Source organism: Notamacropus eugenii, chromosome 4 (genome assembly GCF_028372415.1).
Source record: "Notamacropus eugenii isolate mMacEug1 chromosome 4, mMacEug1.pri_v2, whole genome shotgun sequence".
Classification (NCBI taxonomy): domain Eukaryota; kingdom Metazoa; phylum Chordata; class Mammalia; order Diprotodontia; family Macropodidae; genus Notamacropus; species Notamacropus eugenii.
This window is the reverse complement of record NC_092875.1, coordinates 193112079-193139580: the sequence shown is the minus strand read 5'-3', so window position 1 is coordinate 193139580 and position 27502 is coordinate 193112079. Positions and strand designations below refer to the sequence as shown.

Here is a 27502-nt window from a genome sequence, read left to right as displayed (position 1 = left end):
GGCTGCTAAAAGCAGGTCCCTAAAAAATGACAGCTCAATGGAAAAGCCCAACTGACTGGAGCCAAATAACACCACTCATGTCAGTAACCCCAAGGTCTATAATCGCCACTCTGAGTTATTAAGAAAAAGTTCGAAGATGTTGAGTAGACGTGTAAGAATGCAGGGAAGCATATAATACTTTTAATCATGTTAACAGGGTTGTTGATTAATATATTTTGAAGGATTTTCATTGAAAATGATAAAAATAAGTGTGCTTAAGCCTTAAGAGATTAACCTCATTCATATGGAAAATCTATTTATCTAAAACTCATCCTCCAAAAGTGCTGGATAAATAATTATTGGAGGCATACCCTACTCAACAATAATTAGTTCTGGGAAAACATGATATTGGGGGAAATCACCACTCTAGGGAAGGAGAGGAGGAAGTAGATGAAGAAGAGAAATTACTTTTATAAAAATTATATAAATGAATGAGTTGCTGAATGATGTTACAGTAAACTTTTTCAGCTTTGAGTATATGATACATTAGTGATGACTTTAATGTAACAAGATTCTGCACATACTCTGTAATCCACACATGCATTGCCAAGTCAGGCCCTCATGGCCATATCTCCCTCTTAAGGTTCCAGGTATACCTTTGAGGGTGTTTCATCTAATGCTAAGTAAGTAGCTCATGAATCCCTTCTGCTGTGCTTTTGTCTATGATTATCAGGTGCTGTAAATTAGTTAGACTGAATTAATTAGCTTTTAGAAATTTTAGGGAGTTGCCAGAGGCTCAAAGTCAGAGATAGCAAGGGTCAGAGGTACAATTTGAACTAGGGCTTCTCACTCCAAATCCAGAATGCTATCCGTAACATCACATTATTATTATTAACAATAATAACAACAACAATAATAGTGCTTATAAAGTGCTGGGAGGGAGGTGCTATTATTATTCCTATTTTACAGAAGAGGAAACTGAGGCAGATAGAGTTCTTCACTGTCCTACCTAGATGCCTCTTATATGAACAGTTGAAAGTGACCTTAGCCTAATCTCCTTTTAAAAATAAGAATCTTTTGATAGTGTTACTGATAGATGCTCAAAGATCATCCAACTTCTCCTTTGAATAATTCCCAGGGTCTTAGATTTAAGTTTTGGTTCTGTATCTTACTCTGTGACCTTGATCAAGTCACGTAACCCTATTGAACTGAAATTTATCATATCCACTAACATCCAAAACTGATGACTCATTGTGGTGTAGAGATAAACTCTGATTCTTTAGGACATTGCTAGCAAAGTGTGAGCTCTGGAATATTTTATTTTTTGGAATAATATATTGGAATATATTTATTCCAACCTGAAGTTGGAAAGACTTCAGGTACAAGCGGTTAAACAGACTGTGGTTCTTTGACCTGCCTAAGTTCAGTGAAGCTCCATAAGGTTGGCCATAGCTAAGATGTAGGGGAATTGTGATTTGTGTTGTTAGAAGGAGGAGAAATCACAGATCTTCTCAATTATGAAAATTCTATTTGCCCCACTGATCTCAAAAGTTTGAGGATGGATGGATGGATTAATGAATGAATGAAAAAGCATTTATTATTATATACTATGTACCAAGCTTGAACTGTGCTAAGTGTTTGGATACAAATAGAAAAAAGGTGATAGTCCTTACTAACTCATACTAAAATGAAGGAAGACAGTATATATAAAAGTGTCAGTTGCAGGGTTGATGGAAAGATCCAGAAGTCTTAAGATAGCTCTGGCAAAGTGTAAGACAAAGATCAGGGTCCTCAGAGTGCATCTACAGGTCATGTGACTGACAGTGCCTGGGGCTCTGGAGAATCAGTGGCAAGGCAAATGGTAAGATCTGAAGGTCTTCTATCTCATTGGAAGAGTTGCTACTGCTAAGTTTCATCTTAACCAAGCTCATGGCCAGTCATTCTTTCTTCAGATACCCAATGGGGTCTGGGAAGACCAAAGATGAAGGAGAGACAAAGTGTGGGGGCAGGAAAAGTGGGCCACTTCAGGATAAAGTGAGAACATGGATGAAAAAGAATTTTGTAACTAGAAAGTACTACATAAATTTATTAAAACTTCCAGAGACAACCTTCCAGAACAGCTCTCTATATTGAGTGGGAATCTGCTTATTTTCCTGTATTCATCTTAGTTCCCCCCTTTCCTAATGTCTTACAGTGAATCAGTTGGTGCATTGGAACTAGAAATGAGATATCTTGACCAGATCTACTGTTATTTCTGTTAGCTTTCATAATATTGCTCTAGAATATTTGACGAATGTTTGTTTTCTTTTCTCTTACCTGCATACAGATGAGGACCACCTGTAGACATCACTTCCTTTCCTCAGAAGCTCTCAAGGCAGCCTATGATGTAGTCACGTGGGCTTGCACTCAGCTGGCTGTCTCTTACACAGTGGCACCTTTTGTCATGCTGGCAGTGGAACCGGCCGTCACTTTGTATAAGTAAGTTTCTATCTCTCAGAAGTTTTATATTCTACACATCAACATTGTCCAGCATTTGGTTTGAGGGCCAGGTAATGGATTCCATCCATGATGGAAAATCCATACTTGCTGATATTTTAAAGAATTCTGTGGGCAATTCACGAGCATCATTAGCAGGGGTGATCCTAAAGATCCAAACACCTATGAAAACAGATAAAAATGCAGAAGATATTAAGCCTTTAGTAGTGTGCTTGAATGAATCATAATTAATAGTAATAAACTTTTTGGGAGTGGACATATATATTCCAAACAATTGTACTCTCAATGCTAAGATATTCATAGGGCTTCTATCTCTGGGGGATAATGTCCCTGGCTACTATACTCCTTTTTTTCCTGATTAGAACAAATTAGCCTTTTATCTGTTTCTTTCCCTCCCTCCTCTTAATTGTCCTTTTTCTGCAGGTTCCTTCCTTGTTTTTCCTTGCCAGTTTAAGGAAGACAGTTATATTTTGCCTCCTTACCCTTGTTTTTGTTGTTAAGCTGTTTCTGACTCTTTGTGACCCTATTTGGGGTTTTCTTGGCAAAGATACTGAGTAGTTTGCCATTTCCTTCTCCAGATTATTTTACAAGTGAGGAAGCTGAGACAAACAGGATTAAGGGATTTGCCCAGAGTCACGCAGCTAGTAAGTGTCTGAGGCCAGATTTGAACTAAGAAAAATGAATCTTCTTGACTTCAGGCCTTGCATACCATCCACTGAGCCATCTAGTTAACCTGGGAAAAATATAGAAGGAATTAAAATAACCAAATGGAGGGAAATTAGGTTTGCAGAGATCTTATTACTTGATCCTAGACTACCAGGCAGTTTTACTAAGAACTGGACCATATTCTGTTCTTCCTGCCTCTGACTCTTTATTCTTTCATATTATGGATTTATTTATATATTTTATTCATTCATTCATCTATCTATTTATATTAACTCTAATAGTAATAATAAGTAGAATTTCTAAAGCAAATTAAAGATTTTCAAAGCATTGAAAAGGACCTGAGAGGTCATCTAATCCAGTGCCTTTATTTTATAGGTGAAGAATCTGAGACTTTGTAAATTAAATAACTTGCCCAAGGTCTCACAAGTAGAATAAGTAGCAACACAGAGATTCAAACCTAGCTCTTCCAATTCTAAATCGAGTTTACGTGCAGTGCCTCTCAGATCTTAGACTAAGTCCTACTCAAACTTGTGAGCCTCCTTTCAAAAGGTGGGAGGCAGCATGGTGCAATGGAAAGAAACAGGTATGGAATCAGAGGACTTTCACTGACATCCTACTTCTTTCACTTATTATGACCTTGGACAAATTACTTAATTTCTGGGCTTTAATTTACCCTAAATCTGTAAAATGAATGAGTTGGACTAGTCAAAGATTCTTAACTCTGTGTGTGTGTGTGTGTGTGTGTGTGTGTGTGTGTGTGTGTGTGTGTGTGTGTGTGTGTGTGTGATGGACCCCTTTGGCAGTCTGTAAAAGCCTATGGACCACTTCTCAGAATAATGTTCTTAAATGCATAAAATAAGACACATGGGGTTATAAAAGAAAACTATTGTATTGAAATGTGTCTAATTTCTTTTTTTCATCCAATTTCACAGGAACTTCCCTCTCCCCTCCATTTTGTCTATAGATCTCTTGAGTGTCCATGGTTTTTAGGTTAAGAACCCTTGGACTACTTTGTCCTGAGATTTTTTTCTCTCAGGCAGTGATTTTTATGCCTTCGTCCTCTTACCCCAAGGGGAAGCAGATTCCTCAGATCTCATGTTGTTCTCCTTTCTTTCTGCAACCTCCCTGTCCCATTTCTCTCAACTTCAGGCTTCCCCAGGCTCCTCCCCATTCCCTTCCTACCATTGGCTCAACATGCATAAATTGGACTCTTCCAGTATCAAACAGAATTAATTTATATCTCAAATAATCTTTCAAACTGACCATGTGCCTCTTAAGCATTTTTTGCCCCATGGGGAAATTAATTTAGAATTTTTTTCACCTCCAAATAGAGAACCCAGGCAATCTGGGATTTTTAATATAGCAAAATTACTGCAGTCTTACCTTCATTTTCAAACAATGAAGAATACTTTTACTTATTGTTAATTTAAATTAGTGCTAGTTGAATGTCATGATTGTTTTTTTTTTTTAAAACTCATCTGGACTATCGGACAGGGAGACAAATTTAATAGATTTCAGCGTCTTTCAGTGGATAAGCAGAGATGAGTAAAAGAGGTTGAAATGACTGTGTCTGTATATGAAACTGAAAAATCTACAGGAGTGGTTTATACCAGGTCAATTATCACTTTTGAATTTCTGTGGTCACTGTGTGGTACAGAATATCATCAGTGCTTGGTTTTGTACAGTGGTCTCACACAATGGATATCCTGAAAAGTCATGTGTGAATCATATCACTTGCTCATTGATCTAGATTTTAATTTCAGAGATCCTTTTCTTTTTCTTTTACATTTATCATTAGTTGATAGTGTGGCTACGTTTAGCTCTGTTTTTCAGTTGTCCAGTCTCTATGGTAGAATTCTTTTGTAAAATCTGATAATAGAAAGATCAAAGATCCAGGTGGTTCAGTGCACTTAGTGCTAGGCCTGTAGTCAGGATGACTTAAGTTTAAAGCTGGTCTTAGACATTTGCTAACTATGGGACCCTGGGCAAATCACTCTGTCTCCCTTTCCTCAACTGTAAAATCAGTATAATAATAGCACCTACCTCACAGTTATGAGGATCAGTGAAATAATATTGAAGTAAAGTGCTTAGCACAGTGCCTGGCATTGTAGGCACTTAGTAACTGTTGGTTGAATGGTTTAAATAGAACTGTTCCTGTGAAGAGTTGGGTTAAGAGAAAGATTAGTAATGAAGAACAAAAATAAAGTTGAATTTAGGGAATAATCCCTTATTGCCAGTCTAGATGAGGAAAATAATTTATTAATCTAAATAACTTTGAAAAAGTTATGTATATTTATCTTTCCCTTTATATTATAGCTATTTGCTTATTCATCTTAGCCTCTCCTATTAGATTATAAATTCCTTTTCACATCATTTTTTTATTGAGATGAAGCTGAAAATAGTGAGGACTCGGTTTAGGGTTAGAGGACCTAGGTTCAACTGTGACCTCTGTGGCTGTGATCAAATCACTGGACCTCTCTGGACCTCAGTATCTTCATCATTAAAATTTAGATTAGGTCTCTAGAGATGTAGTTAGCTCTGATTCTCTACTTCTTATTCCTTACAGCAATTAGTGCAATTTCTTACTACTACTACTACTACTGCTACTACTGCTATGATTACTACTACTTCTGTTACTACCGCTATTATTACTACCACTAGTACTACTACTACTCTTACCATTACTTCAGTGCTTTCCTGATCTTATCTCTGTAGGTACTCTGCCAGTAAGTGTCTAGTTACAACATCATATGCATATTCTGTCTGTGTCTTTATAGAAATCATTGATAGAGGAACTCTCTAGCATTCTATAAACCTCCCTCATGTTCCTTTAACTTAACAACAGCTTTGTAAAGCTTGGTTTTATTTAAACAACCCTGAGAGAGGTCATGAAAATATGCTTCCTTCCTTTTACAGATGAGGAAACTGAAGATGAGAAAGTTTGCGTCAAGTGCTTGGTCACACAGCTAGGAAGTTTAGGAGCTTGGTTCTGAAGCCTTGCCTCCTAATTACAACCAAGACCACTGCTCTTTCTGTCGTGCCTCAGGCACTCATTTAAAGAAGGAAGGAAAGAATACTAGTTGAGCATGTTTCGAATGAAGTGTTCAGGCATATTTGGTGAATACTGTGGATCAATATTCTTTAATTCTATAGGAAAATTTAACTTGATGGACTATGTGGGCATTACACTAGGCTTTACAAACAGCATACCCAAATGGGAATTTCAAGGGATAATGTATTTTATTTGCTTAGCATCATTATGTATTTAAAATCAAAGATGTTGATATTTGGGGAGACATGAATTATTTTCATTATTACATGCCACTTTTTGGATGACTTTGTTGCAATATTCTTTTCATTTCCAATCCCTCCCCAAAAGTAGGAAAATTAAAAAATTCTGCCTATTCAAATAGGCGTAGGCTTACCAGAATATTTGTATGAAGTATTATTTTTGCAGAAATTAAGTTCAAAGAAGGAATTTTGGCATTCTTCATTGAGAATAAACATAGCTTTATGGACAAAGCACAAATATTTCTAGTTAGCATTTGCCATGGAATACCTGAGTTGAGCAATAGTAGATCATAAAATTTGAGAGAGAAACTTGATAAATGTTTTTGTCAGTAGTGGTAAAAAAAATTTTCCAACAAATAGAACCAGATTTTCAAAACTTGGTTCTTACTTGGTTTTCTTTCACTGACTTGAACCCTTCACATTAATTAGGGTATATGAAGGTACATTCTTGATTAGGAAGTGCAATTCAGGATCTGAGTTCAATAACATTGAACTTCATACTTATAACTTTGGATATCTCTTTAGCTAGTTCGTTTGTTTGTTCATTCATTCTTTCATCCATTTGACAAGAGATTAATTCGCTTCATCTGGATGTGAAGGTAAGAAGTGAAGGTCATGAAGTCAATATTCTTACTAGTCTGATCGACTTGCTGCCTTCAGGGCCCTCTGTCTGTTACCTTAGCCATGATTAATTGTCTCCCAAACACATGCTACTAATCTCAGTGGGTTTTTAATGGGTAAAGGCAACACTAGTACTTAAAAAAAAAAAAAAAATCCATAAAAAACCCCCAAACAACTCAACATGTCCTTCACTAATTGTGAGCTAGTAGGGTTAAGATTGTATAGCACTTTGCGTTTATATTCTTTTGGATGACTTTTCTTGTGTGTTTTTACTCCTAGATCCTTGTATTTTCATTTACACATCATAAGCTTCCTGATAATTCTAACTCTGCCCATCAAATCACAAGCCAAAAGGCAGTCTCAGACTCTGAACTCTTTTCATAACAAGAAAAAAACCTGATACAGCAGAAGAAAACATGGACAAACAAAATACTTGCACCAGAAAGGAAACAGGGGTGTGGATTTTATAACGTTAAAACATTCATAAAGGCCTCGGGCTGATGTGATCTTCAATGACCCAATCAGAAGGCCTAGAGACAAGGTTTACAGGTTTCTAACTTTAAACACAGGGAATTTTTTTTATAAATTTTTTCATGTATTTAAATCAGACAAATATGTTTTGATATTTTATAGGATATTTGACTGTGAGTTGTGTGTGTGTGTGTGTGTGTGTGTGTGTATGTGTGTATGTATGTGTGCTAGAGGAAGTAAAAGAGCTAAAGAGGCAGCCAGTTTTGGGCTGTTTATTCTTTGGCTGTTTAGGGCATTGCTTCATATCCTGGCTCAGCCATGGTGTTCGACCACAAGAATCTGGATGTTGAGAGGACTGGTGTGGGCTCCAGCAGGAAGAGGGAGATTGCAGAGAAGACTATCCCAGCTTGTCATGGCATTCTCTTGCCAGAAAACACTCAGGACTGGGATATTCCTTTGGAGAATCTGACTCTCTTGCAGTGACACCTGCTGGTTTTGGGGCACATTTTTATTATTCCACTGAAGATGGAGACAGAGCTCTTGGGGGAGTTGAGGTGTGTGGGATGCGGACAGGATCCTTTGCCCAGCAGAGGGTTACCACAGAAAATAATTATGGATTGGAGATTCAGGCTTGTGCTTTGACTAGGCTGCATTTTTTTTCGGGGGGTGTAATGATTTCCTATTATGAAATGAACCCACATGTGAATTGAGGATGCCTCACAGTGCTAGCACTGGTCATTTAAATTGAGAGGACTGTTTACTGATGGACAGTCCAGTGAAGGCCAAATGTTCACTCTACCCAATGCAGTTTGTTCCCTTTAGAAGAAAAATACCAAAAATAACTCATGTGATCTAGTTTTTTTTAACCTGGTAATTTTTCTCAAGTGGTTGGTAAGAATACCCATTTGCTATAGATTTAATTTTTTTACCCTTGATTTGTCTGAGTTGTAAGTGAACAAGGATGTATTCTGTGCTGATTTTCAATTTCCAAAGTGTTGGAGCTGAATAAATTCAACTTTATTTTTAGCTGAATCATCAGGATGGAAAGCAAAGGTTGAACAAACAATTTTCTTTTCATCTTCCTGACAGAAAGCTTTCAGTAAATGTGTTATATTTCCCTTTGGAAACTTCTATTGGGTAATATTATTTTGGGGAGAAGAAAATGGACTATTAAGGTTTACTGAGAATGATAATAATAATAAACTACCTTGCAACAACAGTGTATGACCCTGATTGAATGATTTGGAAGGGGAAAAATGGTTCTAAGTTGACAAGTGGAAAATGAGTTTTTCATTGAATATTGTAAGGTATCTTTACATATATTAAAGGAAGCACTTCTATATGGAAGAATGTATTTTTGTTTACGTCGATGGACTCAATTTACTAGAAAAAAATTTTTTTAAACAAGAAAAACATGAGATTTTACTTGTGCCTTTATATTGAGTATTACAATTTCCTGATCCAAGTTTCCCACCCTTTATGTTGCCCCTTGCCATGGTTATTGGTTTCTTTTGGTGCTGTCATCATCTGAGGGTATGGAAATTGCTTTAAAAAGATTTTATTGCTGAAATGATTGATTCTACATGCAGTCCCTTTCTTCTGAGGAGTTCAGAGTCTTTTCCTAATGCTGTCACTGATTTTTACCATTTAGTTAGGTTGATAGTGAACGTAATAAAAGGTCTATTAAAAAACGTGTGCCAGATGAGAAAAGTAGCACTCACGTCACAGTGAATGTCTCACAGTGTCTCACACACAGTGTTTCACAGCATTCTGTCCTCGTCCCTTATCAGTTCCTGTGGATTCAATTATCATCTTTAAGCAGATGAATCTCAGATCTATTAACCAGCCCTAACCTCTCTCCAGACCTCCTGTCTGACATCTCCAATTGCCTTTTATCTATCTTACACTGGATGTCGCATAGACATCTTAATCCCAACATGTCTAAAACAAAACCGAACTCATTACTCTCCCCCAAAACCCTCCCCTCTTCCCAACTTCCCTATTACTGTTGAGTGTGCTTTTCTCTTTCCAGTCTTCCAGGTTCACAACCTAAATATCACCCCTGACTTTTCACTTTCTCTCTCTTCTTCCCCCTCATATGCAATCTGTTGCCAAGATCTATTGATTTAACAATCTTAATATCTCTCTCCTATGCCCCTTCTATCATCTGATGCCACCATCACTCTGATGCTAGCTCTCATCATCTTCATGCTCAGATTATTGAAATAATTTGTTGTTTGGTCTCCATGCCTCAGATCTCTCCCAAGTCCTGTCTGTTTTCCATGCAGCTGTAAAAATGATCATCCTAAAGCACAGGTCTGACCATGTCATCCCTCCACTCCCTTTTAAATAAATTCTAGTAACTATCTTCAGGATCAAATCTAAAATCTAAATCTAAATCTCTCTCTATATATACATATGTGTGAATATCTATCTATCTATCATCTATCTATCTATCTATCTATCTATCTATCTATCTATCTATCTATCTATCTATCTATCTATCTATCTATGTATCTCTCTCTCTCTCTCTCTATGTATATATATATATATATATAAAATTTAAATATAAAATCCTCTGTTTGATGTTCAGAGCCTTTTATAACCTGTCCCCCATCTCCTGCCTTCTTACACCTTATACCCTTTTATATGCTCTTCAGTCTATTGACATTGGTTTCTTTGTCATTCCTCAGATAAGACTATCCATCTTCTGATTCACAGTATTTTCACTAGCTTTCTGCTATGCTGGGAATATTCTCCTTCCTCATCTCTGTCTCCTGGCTTCCTTCAAGTCTCAGCTAAAATACTCTCCTGTTTGAAGCCTTTCCCAATACCCCTTAATTCTAGAGCCTTCTCTGTTTCTTATTTCTAATTTATCCTGTATGTATCTTGTTTGTACATAATTATTTGCATATTCTCTCTTCCATTAGACTGTAAGCTCCTTGAGAGAAAAGATTGCCTTTTTCTTTCTTTGGATCCACAACGACTAGCACTGTGCCTTGCACATAGGATGTACTTAATAAATGTTTGTTGATTGACTCGAATTCTATGGGAAGAAATGAACTGTATTGAAGGTACAATTTGATCTTATAGTATAATCAAATTCATAGGCAAATGAGGAATATCATGACATGGTTTCAATATATTAAAATATCTTTTCCAAGAGAGAAATTGGGTTACCAGGATGAATGGTGATATCTAGAGACTATTCAATGAATCATTTCTGAAATGGGGGCTAGAATTGATATCTCCCAAAGTCTAATCTTATGCTCTTGATTGTTTCCCTCGCTTTTGGACAGAGATGAACAGTAGAACAGGGAAACTTTTTAATCCACTGAAGGCCATTGGCCCATTAAAAACAACATTTGAGTACATTTGAGTGCAATAGAGGTATATTATAAGCTCTTAGAAGGCAAGGACATTGACTTTAGACATCTTTATATTCATAAGAACACCTGGAACCATATAGGTACACAGCCATTAATTGTTTTCCTTTTTTATTATACACATACCATCATCAACAAACATAACCATTTCAATACGCAATGAAAAACAAAAAAGATTGAATGTGAAATGACAAACTTCAGTTGCATGTAGTTTTTTTAAGCATGTATTAAATTTAATGGAGCAGTAATAAAATTGCACTATTTGTATTCTCTTGTGGATGTTTTTTTCTTCTGCTTATTTTCAAAATGTTTGGTTAATGGTCTTTTCTCATTTTTCTTTTTGCATGACTCTTTTTAAAAGAGTGTTTTTATTTTATTTTTCTCAATTACATGTAAAAACAATTGATAACATTCATTTTTTATAATTTTTAAAATAATTTTTGAATTCCAAATTCCCTCCCTCCCTTTTTCTCCTTCCCTTCCCCCTGCTTGAGAAGGTAGGTACTTTGATATAGATTTTACATATGCAGTCATTGATGTTTCTTAACTACCTACTAACTGCTTCTACTTAAAAAAAAAATTTGAAGTCCGCCTTGTAACAAATAAATGTAGTTAAACAAAACCTATTAACACATTGTCCATGACTGAATATGCTTGCTACATTCTGTGTCATATAGTCTACTATCTCTTCGGTAAAAGGTGGGAGTCATTGTTACATCATCACTCTTCTGAAGTTATGATTGGGCACTGCATTGATCAGAATTTTGAGGTCTTTCAAAGTTGTCTTCCTTTATATCATTATGATCATGTAAATTGTTCTCCTGCTTCTGTTTATTTTATTTCAGCTAAAACAAATCTTTCCAGGTTTCTCAGATTCCATCATATTTCATTTTCAAAATGGCACAATTAGTCCAGCCACTTCTCAGCTGATAGGCACATACTTTGTTTTCCAATTCTTTGCTACAACAACCAACAATACTGCCATAAATGTGTTAGTATGTGTATATCATTTCATTTTTAACCTCTTTGGGTTATGTGCCTACTATCAGTATTGCTCAGTTAAAGGTTATATACAGTTAAGTCACTTTGGGGATATAATTCAACACTGCTTCCAGCACTGAGCATGGTAGCTAACATAGTAGATGTTGCTTGTTGACTTTCCTTAACTTTATTTCTAGAATAGTTAGAGCAATTCATAGTTCCAACAACAGGATATTAGTGTGTCTGTCCTCCTTCAACTCTTTCAATAAACTGCCAATTTGATCTCTTGACATCCTTGTCAATCTAATGGGCATGAAATGCAGCCTCAGTATTACTTTAATTTGCATTTCTCTTTTTGTTATTCTCTTATTATTTTATCAGAGTTACTAGCTACTGAATGAATGAATCCATAACCAAGAAACAAAGTAATGAATTTTATTTTTTATCTAATTTGGTTAAATTGCTTACTAAGAACAATTGTGGCATACAGGCAGTTAGCTAAGAACTCTGAGAAGGAAAAGAAAGTGGCTAAGGTGGTCAAGCTGAGAGAGATGATTGGTGACCACACGTCCCTTGACTGACATCTGAACTGGATATAAAGTCTATTATGAAGCATTCAGTGAATGACAGAGAACAACTTGACTGATGGTCCCAACGCCTCCTGGTGACTATATCAGCTTATATATATCTTCGGCTCAGGTCTTCCCTGAGTCCTCTTCCTTATTCTCCCCAAATCCTTCTTCATTTTCCCTCTTCAAGTTTCAGTCTCTCCTTCACAATTCCAAAACTCAACAAATCTCCTCTTCTGAATCTTTTTCATTCCCTACTTTTCACCTCACATGGAAGTGAATTAAAGTTTTATCATTGTCCTTTGACGTTCGGTGGTTGGTCCTCCTTTTTAAACAATACTCCATGCCAAATTTTGTTATTTTAAAAATAAAGTTGTTTTTCAATTGAATTCCAAAAGTTTTGTGTAGTATTTTAAGGAACAACTTGGGTTTTAGCAGTTAACTTTGGAAACTGAGCAACATCAGCCCATTATATAGCCTAAAGTCCCTTCTGATGTTAGACAACTGATTCCTATATTATTAGGAGTTTGGGAGACAAGATTAAAGTGGTATCCTTCAATAATGCCTGAAGATTACACTACAGAGCAGTATCACTTTTACCCAGACTGTTGACTAGAGAAATCAATCTTGTGGGATTGAATATTTCCCATCTAAAATAAGAAATTATCAGATTAAAAGACCACCTTTTGAAATGATATTTGGCCAAAAGTTTCATTGCTCTCCTCCAACTCAATGGAAAGGTCTGCTCCCTTTCTATTCCATAATTTAAAAAAAAAATGACCAATGCCTTTAAAATGCCTACCACGTGTAGAATATTATTCTTGCCTCAAGAGCAGTTAAAAAGTTTAGATAAGACACAGCCCTTATCTTCATATAGCAGTGTGACTAAGAGAGGGATTTGACCTATATACAAATAACTAGTACAAAAAAAGCATGATAAATACAAAGAAGTACAAAGTCCTTTACGAGGTCTGAAGGGAACAAAAGCCATTGTGGAGCATTAGAAAAGCTTTCTAGGGGAGGTGGCGTTTGAATTAGATTTAAAAGATAAGGTAGGAATTCAACAGAGATGGAAGTATTCCAAGTACAGGGAAAGATACAGATGCCAATTTGGAAAAGTGGAGTGGGTATAGGAAAAACTGAATAGTTCTATTTGGTTGGAGCGTAGAATGTCAGTAATATGAGACAAGGCATTGGATCTGGTGATTAGGAAGCTTTTGGTTACCATGTTGGTAGTGATGGTGAGGTTGGAAGGGTGTATAATGGACGGCATCAGATTGTGTAGAGCCTGAATGCCTGGATAAAGAGTTTAAATTTCAGCAGTAATCTTTGAAGGATCGTTAAGAGAATAGTGACATGACTACAACTATACCTAAAAGAAAAGCAGTCTAGCATTGGTATGAAGGATGATTGAGTACAAAGATAATTGAAGTTGGCAAGAAGAGCTCACTTTTACATATTGTGAATTTGAGATGCTGGTGGGATGTTTGGCTGGAACATATAATAGTAAGTCGGACATAGAACACTTGTTAGTTGTTTACTATATGCTAGATAACTGCACTAAATACCAGGTATACAAAAATAAGAAAACAAAATGATTACTAGTCTCAAGGAGCTTATATTCTAATAAGAGAAGACAAAATATAAAGGGGAGCTGGAAAGCAGGAGGGGAAGAGGATAACCGTGTGGAAGGTAACTAGTGTGGAGGAAGAGCAAACTGGAGAGTGAGTTGGAAGGAGAGTGAGCAGCATGACTTGGACTTCTCATGATATGGCAGTTCCAGGCAAAGGTACACCAATCATTGACTCACCCTCAGGGTAGAGGCATCACTAAGCAGCTGGTGTGGAGGTGGAGGAGATATCTGGAACTTGGAATGGTAATTGTAGCTAGTGATGTAAATTTGGGGATTATTTGCTTAGAGGTAATAGTGGAACTAGTGGGAATGAAGTTTTCAGGGACAAGGTTAAGATCAGAACCTTGGGAAATTACACTTCAGAGGTCATGAGCAGGATGAACAGCTAGCAAAGGAAGTGGAAGAGAAAAAGCTTAAGATGGGAAAAGAGCCAGGACAGTGTAATATATCAAAAACCAAGGAAAGAGAAAGTATCCAGAGGGATCAACAAAATCGAATCCTGTAAAGAGTGCAGCGAAAGTAGAGAAGATGAAGAAAACAGGTTGTGGATTTATTGGCTAGGGGATCATCAATGACTTGAGAAAGTAATTGGAATAAAATGGCAAGAACAGAATGAATGAATTAATGAGCTTTTATTAAGCACTTCCTATGGGCCAAACATTGCACTAAACATTGGAGATATGAATAAAGCCATGAAGATGGGCCCTACCCTCAAGGACCATGCATTCTAACAGTGAGACAACACATACAGAGCAGATAATACATGAGGAGAGAATAGATAATGGGGAAGTGGAAACATTTGGTATTCTGTAGACAAACTTTTTAATAACATTCAGTGTGAAGGGAAGGAAATGATAGTGGTTGCTTGAGGCAGAAGGGTTAAAGAAGACTTGGGTGTTTTTTTTAAAGGTTTGGGGAGATCTGAACATGTTTATAGGTCGATGGGAAGAAGCCAATGGAGAGGAAGAGACTGAAGATGAATAATGGATTGTGATTTGTGGAGCAAGGACCTGAAAGAGGACAAGAGTGGGGTGTGATGAAGGGATTTGAAACTAAATCCAGAGTCAATTCTCTTTCCACTGACTGCATAATATCATGTGCAATTAGGTTGCAAGTTCATGTGTGTGTGTGTGTGTGTGTGTGTGTGTGTGATGGACCCTTTTGCCCTAGTGAAGGACCCTAGTGGAGCCTTTGGAAACCCCTTCTTGGAATAACGTTTATTTATAAAGGCATAAAATTAAATATCTAGGATTCTAAAAGAAAGCTATTATTGAAAAAAGTTACCAAATATTTAGGAAATCAAGTTTACAGATCTCAGGTAACCCTTGAATTAGAAATATAGAAAATGGGAATTGGAGGAAAATGATGAATACAAATCAAGTAAGTAATATCAGATTTTGCGAAAAGGAAAAAAACATCACTTTTAACTGATCTGTGTTACGTTTGTTAATAACAAAGGGCAAAGGATCAGGAAAAGTTCTGGACCATTTAACCATGTGTGGGTTAAGGCAGTTTCTTTTCTTTAATATGAGAAACCTTATATATGGGATTAGACAAGGTCTAACCCGTATGTATCACCAACCATATATATGACAGTACTCAGCATTTTTGTCAGATCAGATTTTTTCATGCTTTTTTATCCCCAGTGCCCAGCATAGAATCTAGCATGTTTATTCAGCTGTTTTTCCATCATGTCTGACTCTTCATGATTCCATCTGGAATGTTCTTGGTAAAAATATGGGAATGGATTGTCATTTCCTTCTCTAGCTCATTTTACAGAGGAAGAAAGTGAGACAACAGGGTTAAGTGATTTTTCCAGGTCACACAGCTAGTAAGTGTCTGAAGCCAGATCTGAACTCAGGAGGATAATTTTTCCCAGATCCAGGCCCAGCAATCTATCCTCTGTGCCACCTAGCTGCCATCTGACATACAGTAGCTGCTTAATAAATGCTCACCGGTTGATTAAATATTGTGGATCAGTACCTTCATTCAGGAAAAGCAAATCTATTAGGTTCTTTACAAATATTTGTCCACTTGAGATGAGGTTGAAATAGAGATTAGACAAAATAAAACAAATGTTTGAAAATCTTTAAAACCCTAGCAAAGAGAATAATTATTTTACAGTTGACATTACCTAATAGTCTTTATGTTCAAATGCAGCAAGGTTTGGGGCCTCCCTGAGCTGTTATTACTAAGCCAGCAAGTAACACTTCCCCAGAGCAGTACACGGTGGGTGTGCAGTAGAGGAAAGACAAAGTCTAAAACCACAGCATGCTCTTTTCAGAGGGTTTGTCATCTCCTAGCTTCCTGTGACTCTCAGGCAACCAGAGGCCTGCTAGCAGGAAGAGGTCCCTCAGCATACAGCTTCTGTTTTTCTGAGTTGCCTTGGGCAACATGAAAACTCTTGACATGTTGGCTCAATATTTTTTTAACTCATTCTAAGCAACCAAGTCTAGCAATTTTGCTCCAGCAACTGGAGAGTTCTAGAGACAAGTCAAAGGTGAAAAAGTTATCATAGTTACAGAAAGAAACAAATGCATCTTTACCTGTTTTGGGTGAGAAATTGGATTTTCTGTGTGCAATGCTCCAAATAATCTAAGACTGATAGCTGAACTTCTGTGCTTTAGTTTTTAAGTGGTTTTATATGAAAGCTCTGAAAAACATGTACAGTGGTGCCATCTAGTGGCCACTCTGAGTAACCACAACTAGCCATTTATTCCATATGGGATTGTATGACCTACTAGGCAGACCCTCAATTCAGTCCCCAAAAAGCATTTATCAAGCACCACTGTGCTAGGCACTGGGGATTCAAGAAGTAACTGTGGCACAGACGCTGCTCTTAAGAAGCTCACCATTTAATAGAGGAGAAGGCTTTAATTTCTCCAGGACTCCTTAATCACCAAAGACGGTCAGTGGGAGAGAGAACCATTATGGAAGCCTGACTGGATTTGTTTCTAGAGTGCCAAATGGAGATTCAAAAGAAGGAGATGAACTTCTAAGATAACTGTTTTCACTTTCCCATGTAGAAACTGAAGTCATCTTTGCTAACACTCTGTAATGTGAGTTAAAGATCTTCCCCCTTCCATTAACAGGTCTCAGGTAAAGCCCGTTGAAGGAAGCTTGATTAGGGGAGGCTTGTTTTGTAGGAAGCTCCACATCTTTTGTTAATTATTAATCTACCTGATCTTCATGATTCCTATTTAATAAACTCCAGTTTCTCCCTTTTCCCTCCAGGATCAATATAAAAAATCCTCTCTTTGCTTTTAAGGTCCCAGTCTTCTTACACCTTACTCCCTCCAGTGACTCTGGCTTCCTTACTATTCCTTCCATTAGACACCACATTTCCTGAGTCTGTGCACTTTCATTGGCTGTGTTTGGAAAGTCCTCTCTCCTCCCACCTCTGCCTCCTGGATTCCCTGACTGCCTTCAAGTCTCAGCTAAAATCTCATCTTTTTTCTAAAAGTTTTCCTTGTCCTCCTTGATGTCAGCGCCTTACCTCTGAGATTATCTCCAATTTTTTCCTGTCTACATCTAGTTTGTAAATAGTTGCTTACATGTTGGGTCCTTACATTATGGAAATAGGTTAGAGTATCTTCTATTAATATGTAGTTTTTGGTTAAGATTTTTTTTTTCATTATAAACTTTGATTCTAGTGAGAAGTAGAATTAGGGAGGATCATCTAAGAGCCATTAAGATATGAAAGTGGTGAAAGCAAATTGAAATGAAGAAGACATGGAGTAATAGTCTTAATATCCAGTTTCAATGGGTAAGTAGCCAAATTATGCGAATAGGATATTCTCTAAAGTAGAAACAAATAGCCAATGATTACCTGAAAATTTATTTAAACTAATAATCAGAGACATGAAAATTAAAATTATTTTAAATCTTACATCCTAGATTCAGATAATCTTGTATAACCCCTTCATTTTACAGATGAAGAAACTGAGACCCAGAAGGGGAAAGTGATTACCTTCCATTAAATTGGCAAAGATAGTTAAAGGATAAAATTTAGAGTCAGACTGTGAAGAGGCTGGCACATTATTACACAGCTAATGAAGTGGACTTAGGCAAACTTTTCACAAAGCAAAATGTCAATTTATAATAAAAGTTAAAAAACTATTAAAATCCCTTAAACCAGTGATCCTACTACTAAGCATATATCCTGACAATATTATTAAAAGGAAACAGCAAATATCTTACAAATGAACATTTAAAAGCATCTACAATCATAATGTTATGGGCAACCTTTCTCCCTATACCTGCCATTTCATCTTGTGTAATTCTTGTCCATATTTCCTCATCAATTTTCTGAGAAAATATGCCCAACATCCTGTATGCCTTCCTGGGGACTTTTTCTATTTCGATAGTGCCAATGTGGAATTTGGGTTGTCCATCAGTAATCCCTTCAATCAATCAATCAATCAAGATTTATTAAGTGCTTACTATGTGCCGGGCGTGGTACTAAGTGCTGGGAACATTAAAAAAAAGGCAAAAGACAACTCCTGCCATAAAAGAGCTTAAAATCGAATTATTCTTGATACATGATCAACCCACTACCTTTCTTAGTCACACATTTCCTGGATGAGAGGCATTCCTAGAGAAAGCTATTTAGCATATTGAGCAAAATAACTTTTTGAGATGACATTCTTTTCTCTACTTTTTATACTTCAGTAAGTTATCATTAAAAATATAGAATACTTATGCTTACCATGCATCTTTTGACTGGTCTTTAGGTACCCACAATTTTGATTCTTCAGGCTGTGATGCTTCATGGCTGTATAGCATTACCTTGAGAATTACAGTACTATAGTTCTGTACGATACTATACTATACTATATTATATATTATAGTACTATATACCATATATTATAGTACTATATACCATACACTATAGTACTATATACTATACTATAATATATATATATATGGTACTATATATTCTATAGTACTATATACTGTAGAAGTGATTTTTTTTTCCCTTGGAATTTTAAAAACCACCATATCATTTCTAAAATGCAATCCAGTTCATTTTCTTCCTTATATTCAATTCTAGGCTCAACTTTTGTCCATTTGTAGTACTTGTCCCAGACACTTGTAATATAATCAAAGTATTCCATGGATTGGGAGTTGGCAATGATCACTTATCACAGTTTAGAAAGTACAAGCATTTATATTATAAAGAAATAAGTATTTTTCATCCATTTCTTGTGTGGATTATTTTCTCCATGGATTGTTGGCCAACCTTTGGAATAACTATGGATCACACTGAGGAAGCCCTGTAATGTTCTGTGGGTGGCTTTATGAAATCAGCACAATATCATTTGCAAACAAGAGCACCTGAAGGATCTCACTATTCACAGAAAATTCATCTTCAATTTTGATCCATGCAAGATCTTCTTCATAGCAATGACACCTTTGGAAAATAGAGCTCTCTATTTTGTGTCTTGCTTGATGCTAATAGGATTGCTGAACAAGATTATTTATCTCTGTGTTTGCATTTATCAAATAATCTTGTATTGTCTTTATATATGCATGAGAAATTCTTTCTTGGAGAAAAAATTTAAGTTTGAGATTTGCTCAATCTTGCGAAGTCCTTCTTCTCCTCCTCCTCCTTCTCTGTCTCTGTCTCTGTCTCCCTCTCCATCTCCTCCTCCTCCTTTCTCCTCCTTCTCCTCCTTTTTCTCCTCCTCCTGACATCACAAATCGAAAAGTCTAAAACTTCCTGCTAAATTACACATTTTATTTAGCTCTAATGCCTTCCAGTCTTTTAAAAATAATGTTGCAGCATGCTCAGTCCAAACCTTTATTATTTCTGAAAAGGACATAGAGCCTGTCCTGAGATGATTCCTAATAGATCTCTCAAAGGAAGCCCCTCCTTTGCACTACTTCTGTGCCAAAATCTTTCTCCAATTTCAGCATGCCTCTCCGTTTTTACATTGATAGACCTCTGTACATAAAACCTTGTGATTCTAAAACTAACTTTTCCTCTTCAAAGGGGTGGTTTAGGGATCAATTTCTGGATGTCATCCCATACTATCACTGTACCAGGAATTTTTGAATTATCAGTTGGGTCTGCCAGTTCACAAAACACTAATTATATTGCTTTTCCTGTTATTCCATTAGTTATCATACTACATCTATCCAACTCATTTTTAGCTCTATTAAACAATCGTATAATATCCTTGTCTTAACATTAAGGATATACATAATGTCAAGAGACTGTTGCATGTTTTAAAAGCCATTGTCTCACAATAACATATTTAGTAGACAAGTCAGCTTCTATTTTCTCAAGTAGTTGCAACATAAAAATTATATTTATCAAACTAAAAATGCTAAACTAAGCATTAAATATGCAATTTATACAGTAATAATGAAATAATAATAATATTCAATTAATATGTAGCAGATAAAATAGTAAAATATGGAAATTACTGTAATACCATTACTCAGCAGCATTGTGACACTCTTTCTATTTATGATTCTACGAATTACAATGCGTTGATGATGAGAGAAAATGCCAATGGGAAAGAAGCTCCCACATGTAGGAAGTTTCGGGATAAGAGCTCACATGTGGCTTAGTGTGAGGAGCCTGAATAGACTACATTGTGTACTAATTGACAAGAACAGCAAACCTCCCTGCTCTCTGATGTAATCAAAGGATATAGTCTGATATTTCTTTATAAATTCACATAAATACATAATTTCCCTCATTCTTCAATTAGCTCTGAGCCCCTTACAGTTTGTAAATAAACCTGAAAACTTTTTCCCCTAAGCTTTCTCCCTTCCCCTCTCCTCTGCTCTCTTACATTCCCTTCCTTTCATCTGTCTTTCCCTCTTATTCCTGCTCTCATCTTCTAGTCTCATAGACTTAAGTAACTTCAACTCTACTGGCTACATTACTTATTAACAATGTAACAGATAATATAAAAATATATTTAACTATTCAACCATGAATTGTCTGTGAGAAACAATACAGCCAGTCATCTCTAAGCCTCACTTGCAATGGTATTACCTACAAATGCACCATCTCCATGTTCAAGAACTTTAAAATACCCTTATCTGATCACAGTCTGTTGGATTTACACCTTCCCTCTGCCTTTCCTTACCAAATCCTACACTGTGACCTCTAATCCTTTGACACTTCAGTTCTCTCCCTGGTGAGAAGTAGCCACACACTCCTTCCTTTCCCCATTTTGACCTCCTGGTGAACTAGTTCAATCCTATGTGGTCTTCTCTTGAGTTCCTGGTCCCCTTATTATATTGCCGTTTGTGCCATGACAAATCTTAGCCTAGGATCACTCCCCCTATCTGTTGCATCCAGTCCTACACATTTAGTGCTGAGTGAAGGTAGGGAATATTATGGAACCATACTGACTGGGTCCACTGCAAATTTATATTCTATAACCTCAACTGGGTCCTCACTGATTCTGGGAAATACTTCTACACTACCCTTATTAACTTATTATATGCTACTCTCTCAGCAGTTTTTCCAAACTTTTGCATCCCTCTCAAACCTCCTATGGATCCCTCCCCCACCTCAACTGAGAATGATGCTACCTATATATGCGTATATTTTTATATATGCATATACATTTAAATTAAGGCCATTTACTGAGGGTTTTCTCTTTCCCCTACTCTCCATTTCATATCACTTCGATACCTTCTATCCCTACCTCCTTCACTCTTGCCTCACATGAAGAGGTTGCTCTACCCCTTGCCAAAGCAAACTTCTCTGGCTGCACAAGTGGTCCATCTTCTCTCCTCCAGCAGATTGCTCTCTCTACCATCCCCACTCTCTCACTTATCTTTAATTTTTCTCTGTCTACTGGCCACAGACACAGTCATGTTTTTCCCATCATCAAAAAGCTCTCACTTGATTCTTCTATCCCTGCCATTTTCCCACATCTCTCTTGCCCTTTGTAGTTAAACTCCTTGAGAAGGCTATCTACAATAGGCACCTCTACTTCCCCTCCTCACACTCTCTTTTTAGCTCTCAGCAGTCTGACTTTGGACCCCATAATTCAACCAAAACTGCTCTCTCTGATCTTGCCAGTGCCCTCTTAATTTCACATCCAATGGTCTTTTCTCAACATTCCTCCTTGATATCTCTATAGCCTTTGACACTGTAAATTACTTTCTCCTTGATAGATTCTTTTCCCTAGGTTTTGGAGGCACCCTTCTCTCCTGGTTCTTCCACCTGTCTGACTGCTTTGTTTTAATCCCCTTCTCTGAATCTTCATCCAAGTCACACCCACTAACCATGGGTGTCCCATAGGTGTTCTCTTGGCTTCTTCCTTTATACTACTTGACTTAGTGATCTCATCACCTCCCATGGATTTAATGATCTTTTCTAAGCCGATGAATGTTCAAATCTACTTAACCAGTCCTAACCTCTCTGCTGACATCCAGGCTCAATTTTTCAGTTGCTTTCAGGTATGTTGAACTGGATGTCCAGTAGACACCTCAAACTCAACATGGAGATTGGGAGTGGGACCTTATTCTCACTTGACTGCTGTTTGAGAGTAAGGGATAACCTTTGGTCTTCTTCCCATTTCATCCTTGTGAATTCATAGTCAGGCAGTAAGCATTTGTTAACTGCCTACTATGTGCTGGGCACTGTGCTAAATGCTGATAACATTTGAAGAGAGAGGGGATCTTAAAGAATGTCTGGTTCAATTCCCTCTGAGGGAACCTGGGGCCCAGAAAAGTTCGATGACTTGCTTTAGGTCACAAAGGTTGTTAGGAGCAGAGCTGAAATTTGAACCCTGGTCCTCTGACTCTAAGCCTAAGGTTCTTACAGTGTGTTGTAATAGTAACAGCTGACATTTAAAGGACGCTTTAAGATTTACAAAGTGCTTTTCTTATATTATTTCATTTCTGTTACCTCACCCTAAGTGAGTACAGAATAGGCCCTGGCCTAAAGGAGCCAAGGTCTCCCATTGCATCCTGGGTCATCTTCAGTCATCCTGATGAATATCTGGTCACTGGATCCAGATGGCTCTGGAGGAGAAGTGAGTCTGGTGACCTGCACAGCCCTCCCTCACCCAAAATAAAGTCAAGTGCAAGTCATGTTATCATTTCTCTGATGGCATGGTCTTCTTCGGCAATGAAGGATGAACACAACATTTCTTTTCACCCAAACCCTTCTCCCTTCCTAACTTCCCCATTACTGTGAAAGTCTCCATCAATGTCTCAGTCACCCAGGCTTACAACCTAGGCACCATACTTGATTTCTCTTGTCTTCCCCCATATCTAATCTACTGTCAAAGCTTGCTAATTTCATCTTTGCAACATTTGTCACATAGACTTCTTTCTTTTCTCTGATACTGCTACCACCATGGTGTAGACCCTCATCTCCTCATGCCTTAACTGTTATAATAGCCCGTTTGTTTGTCTGCCTGCTACACGTCTTCTTACTCCAGTCTATCCTCCGACCACCAAAGCAATATTCCTAGAGCACTAGTCCAGCCATGTCACCCCTTTCCTCAATACAATCTAGTGGTTCCCTATTGCTTCCATGATCCACACAAAGTCCTCTGTTTGATGTTGAAAGCCTTCCTAACCTAGCTCTTCCGCAACATTCCCAGTCTTTTTACACCTTACTTCCCCTAATATACTCTTTGATCCTGTATTTCCAAATAAGGTACTCTATCTCTCTATCCTGGACATTTTCTATGGCTGTTCCTTCATGCCTGGAATGTTCTTCCTTCTCCTCCCTACCTCCTGTCTTCCTTGAATTCCTTCAAGTCCCAGCTAAAACCACACCTTTTATAGCAAGACTTCCCCAGTTCCTCTTAATTGTATTCTGTCCCTCTGTTGATTATTTCCTATTGTACATAATGGTCTTCCTGACCCCAGGCTGGTCACTCTATCCACTGTGCCACCTAGCACATGGTTGGCACTAACTGCCCATGCTAGTACGTAGTTGGCACTTAAAATGCTAAGTGACTCACTGATTCTTCCACAGACACTAGAAACTTATTTCAGGATGGCACTCAAAGTATCTAAAAAATTCACTTTGGAATATATTTTTCATAATATATTCTTCACAGCATGAATGAAATTCACTTCTCTCAATATGTCCATTCAGCCTTTCTCATAAATGACAGCTAACTCCCCCAATCACTTAAGAAAGTTCTCTTAGATCTTTTTTCTTTGTGCCTCATAGATAAATAAATATGTATTGATTATTGTGAAGTGGGCATGCTAAACAAACCTTTGGTGTATACTGACCAGTCCTATTGGCTCTCTTTTGCTTATATATGGGCATACTGTAGGTAGAAATTGGTAGAACCCAACTTTAAGCTTCTTCTTTACACAGGGAGCTGGGTGCCCTGCCTTCTTCATGGGGGTTCACCAGGTCACCTACTACAACTCCCTTGTCCTCAGATTGCACTGAGGGAGGTGATGCCTAGAATATACTTCCACAAATTTCATAAAGATGACATCTATGCATTTATTCCAAAATCATATCTCTGGGGTATTCCACTAAAGACTTCCTTTTTTGTTGACAGTAAACCATAAATAACTGCCATTAGGGTCTATTCAACCAAGTCCAAATTCACTTAATTATGCTATTTTTTAGTCCACATTTCTACATAATTTCCACAAGAATAACATGATCAACTTTATAAATTGCCTTGCTAAATTCTAGGTACAATATTGCAAACATTTATGAAGTATCCTATAGGTAGAAAACACTGTGCTAGATTCTGGGGAATGTAGAGAGGAAAAGTATATAGTTCTTTGTTTCAAGAAGTTTTTCTTCTACTGGAAAGGTATAATATGTACTTAGATAAGTAACAATACAATATTAACAATGAAGGAGTATATTTGTGTCCTCCTTGCCACCACCTCAGTTGATGTAGTCACAAATTGTAAAATGATGGACAACGAGACCTTTATAAGTCTTACACTTCTCTTACAAGACTTATAAGTATTTCAAAAGCTAATCTCAGGAGAAAATTGGCAGTCTGGCAGGCCAGGAGACAGGAGACAGGAAGGAGTCAGTCTTTGAGATGGAACTACTCTTTTGGAGGGAGTTATTTAGTTCTCCCTGCCCATCCCACCCCACCCTGCATTGACCATGTTCACTAGAGCCAAGCTTCTCACCTAAAAGGAGATACCTTACAACCTCCTGAGCTAGTTCAAGTGCTTGATTAAATGCAAACAGGAACACCTGTGGAGGAGATTTGAGGGGAGATGAGAGAGGAAGTGAATTTTCTCTGCTTCCTCTTATCAGCCTTACACCCAGAAAGAGATGCCTACTCAGTTGTTGGATAGTCAGTTTCAGAGAGTTCCAGAAACAGTGGGAAAGAGTACAGGCATGCTCAAAGTAGATATAAGTACAGAGAGTCAGTCACTCCAGGTCAAAAGTGCCTTCAAGGAACAGGATCTCCCCCAGAGAGCAAAGAAGAGAGGTGGCTATGGACTCACAAGAGTAACATCCCCAGCAATTTAGAATTGAAGTGTGGAGAAGGGGAAACCCTGGCAGCTCAACTGAGTCACCATCACAGCAAGATGCCTTTACCCAAGGGGCTTTGTGAGGATTTCACTAGAAATGAAAAGACACTGATAGCCTACAATTTTAGAGCTGTGAGTAGCCTCGGTCACATGCTTTCCATAAACGTGTACCTCACCATCATTGTACTTTGTAGTTACTCTTCCCATGGATGCTATGTGTATTTGGTGAGAGGCTTCTCTCCTGCTGTATGGACAAATGTCTTGTAGCTGCTGGTCTTACAATTCCATATTAGTAAATCCATTTGGGAAGAACTAATTGTGTATACTGGTTGACTGTGTTATGGAAGAACACTGATGGTTGCTCATCAGATATTATAGTGGTGATGATGCTGGTGGTAGTGGTTAGTAGTAGTTGCAGTAGTAGTGGTAGTGTCCCCTTTGAAACTGTAGGAGTGGTTACACGCATACACACACACACACTCGCATGTGTGCACACACAGGGAACCCAACCTGAGTATGAGTGTGAGTTGGGCAAAGTGTCCCAGAATAGGTGTTATCAACAAAAACAACATCAAATAACTCCAAGAGGCAGAGAGCACTAACTATGTGTATGTGAGTGGGGGGAGGGATGGATGAGGGAAACTGAATGGGAGGGGGAGCAGGAAATCAGGAAAAATCTTGTACAAGAGGTAGCACCTGAATCGTGCTTTGTAATAAGCTAGGGGATTTTCTGAGCCAAAGATAAGAAGCATTCTAGGCAGGGGATGGCACTAGTGCAAAGCAGAGAACAATAGCTTGAAGTCATTTTGAAAGCTCTTCCCTGGTCTAGCAATTTAGTAGCCATACCAAGAAGGGAAGCAGGGTTAGTCTGACATGAACTTTTCCCAATGAAGTCTTTTGGAAGATCACAGCTTCCTTTTTCAAATTATTCACAAAAACCTCTGTCTAAAAATATGTTTTAAAAGGTCAAGCTCATTGACATATTTCCCAACTGATAAATAGTCAAAGAATATGAACAAGTTTCAGAAGAAGAAATCAAGGCTATCAATAGTCATATAAAATCCTAGAGTATTATAATTGCTAATAATTAGAAAAATGAAAATCAAAACAGTTCTGAAGTATCATCTCACACCCATCAGAATTGATAACATGAAAGAAAAGGAAAATGACAAATGCTGGAGAAGATGTTGAAAAATAGGTATACTAATGCACTGTTGGTGGAATTGTGAACTGATCTTGGTTTGAAACTTTGCCCAAAGGGTTTATAAAACTGTCCTTAACCCTTAGCCCAGTAATTGCACTACTAGGTCTGCATCTCATTGAGATCAAAGAAAAAGAAAATGGACCTAATATGTACAAAATTACTTACAGCAGTTCTTTTTATGGAGGCAAAGAATTGCAAACTGAGGGGATGCCCATCAATTGTGGAATGACTGAACAAGTTGTGGTGCATGATGATGTTCTGTAAGAAATAATGAAGGGGATGGTTTCAGAAAAAAAAAAAACTGGGAAGACACATGAGCTGACACAAAATGAAGTGAGAACTAAGAAAATATTGTACACAGTAATAGTAATATTGTAGCAATAAGTAACTGGGAAAGACTTAGCTGCTATGTCAATATCATGATTCATGACAATTCTAAAGGATTCATGATGAAAAATGCTATGCGCCTTCAGAGATAGAACTGATGAACTATGAGTGAACCACATTTTTTTCCACTTTTTTGTCACATGGCTCATATGGAAATATCTTTTGCATGACTTTACATGTATAATGAGTATCATATTATTTGCCTTCTCAATGGGTGGGAGAGGGGCTGGAGGGAAGGAAAGAATTTGGAACTCAAAATAAAAAAAAAACTAAACTAAAGAAAATCCTTGTCTGGACCCAGCTTTTTTAGTTTGCGAACTTTATTTACTTACCTTCCTTGAACTCAAGACAAGGT

General features: G+C 37.4%; 1 protein-coding gene across 4 annotated transcripts in view; it reads left to right on the top strand.

The window, feature by feature from the left end:
* The window catches only part of MBOAT1 (membrane bound glycerophospholipid O-acyltransferase 1), a 194268-nt gene that overhangs the window by 126056 nt on the left and 40710 nt on the right, over positions 1–27502 (top strand). For 2 of the 4 annotated variants that reach the window (XM_072603945.1, XM_072603944.1), the window contains 2 exons: positions 2306–2457; positions 7333–8871. In XM_072603945.1, coding sequence (XP_072460046.1) covers positions 2306–2457; positions 7333–7453 — 273 coding nt within the window. In that variant the 3' untranslated portion in view covers positions 7454–8871. Of the gene's footprint in view, positions 1–2305; positions 2458–6057; positions 6478–7332; positions 8872–27502 lie in introns of those variants that run through there. The other 2 variants (XM_072603947.1, XM_072603946.1) reach the window with 2 other exon arrangements.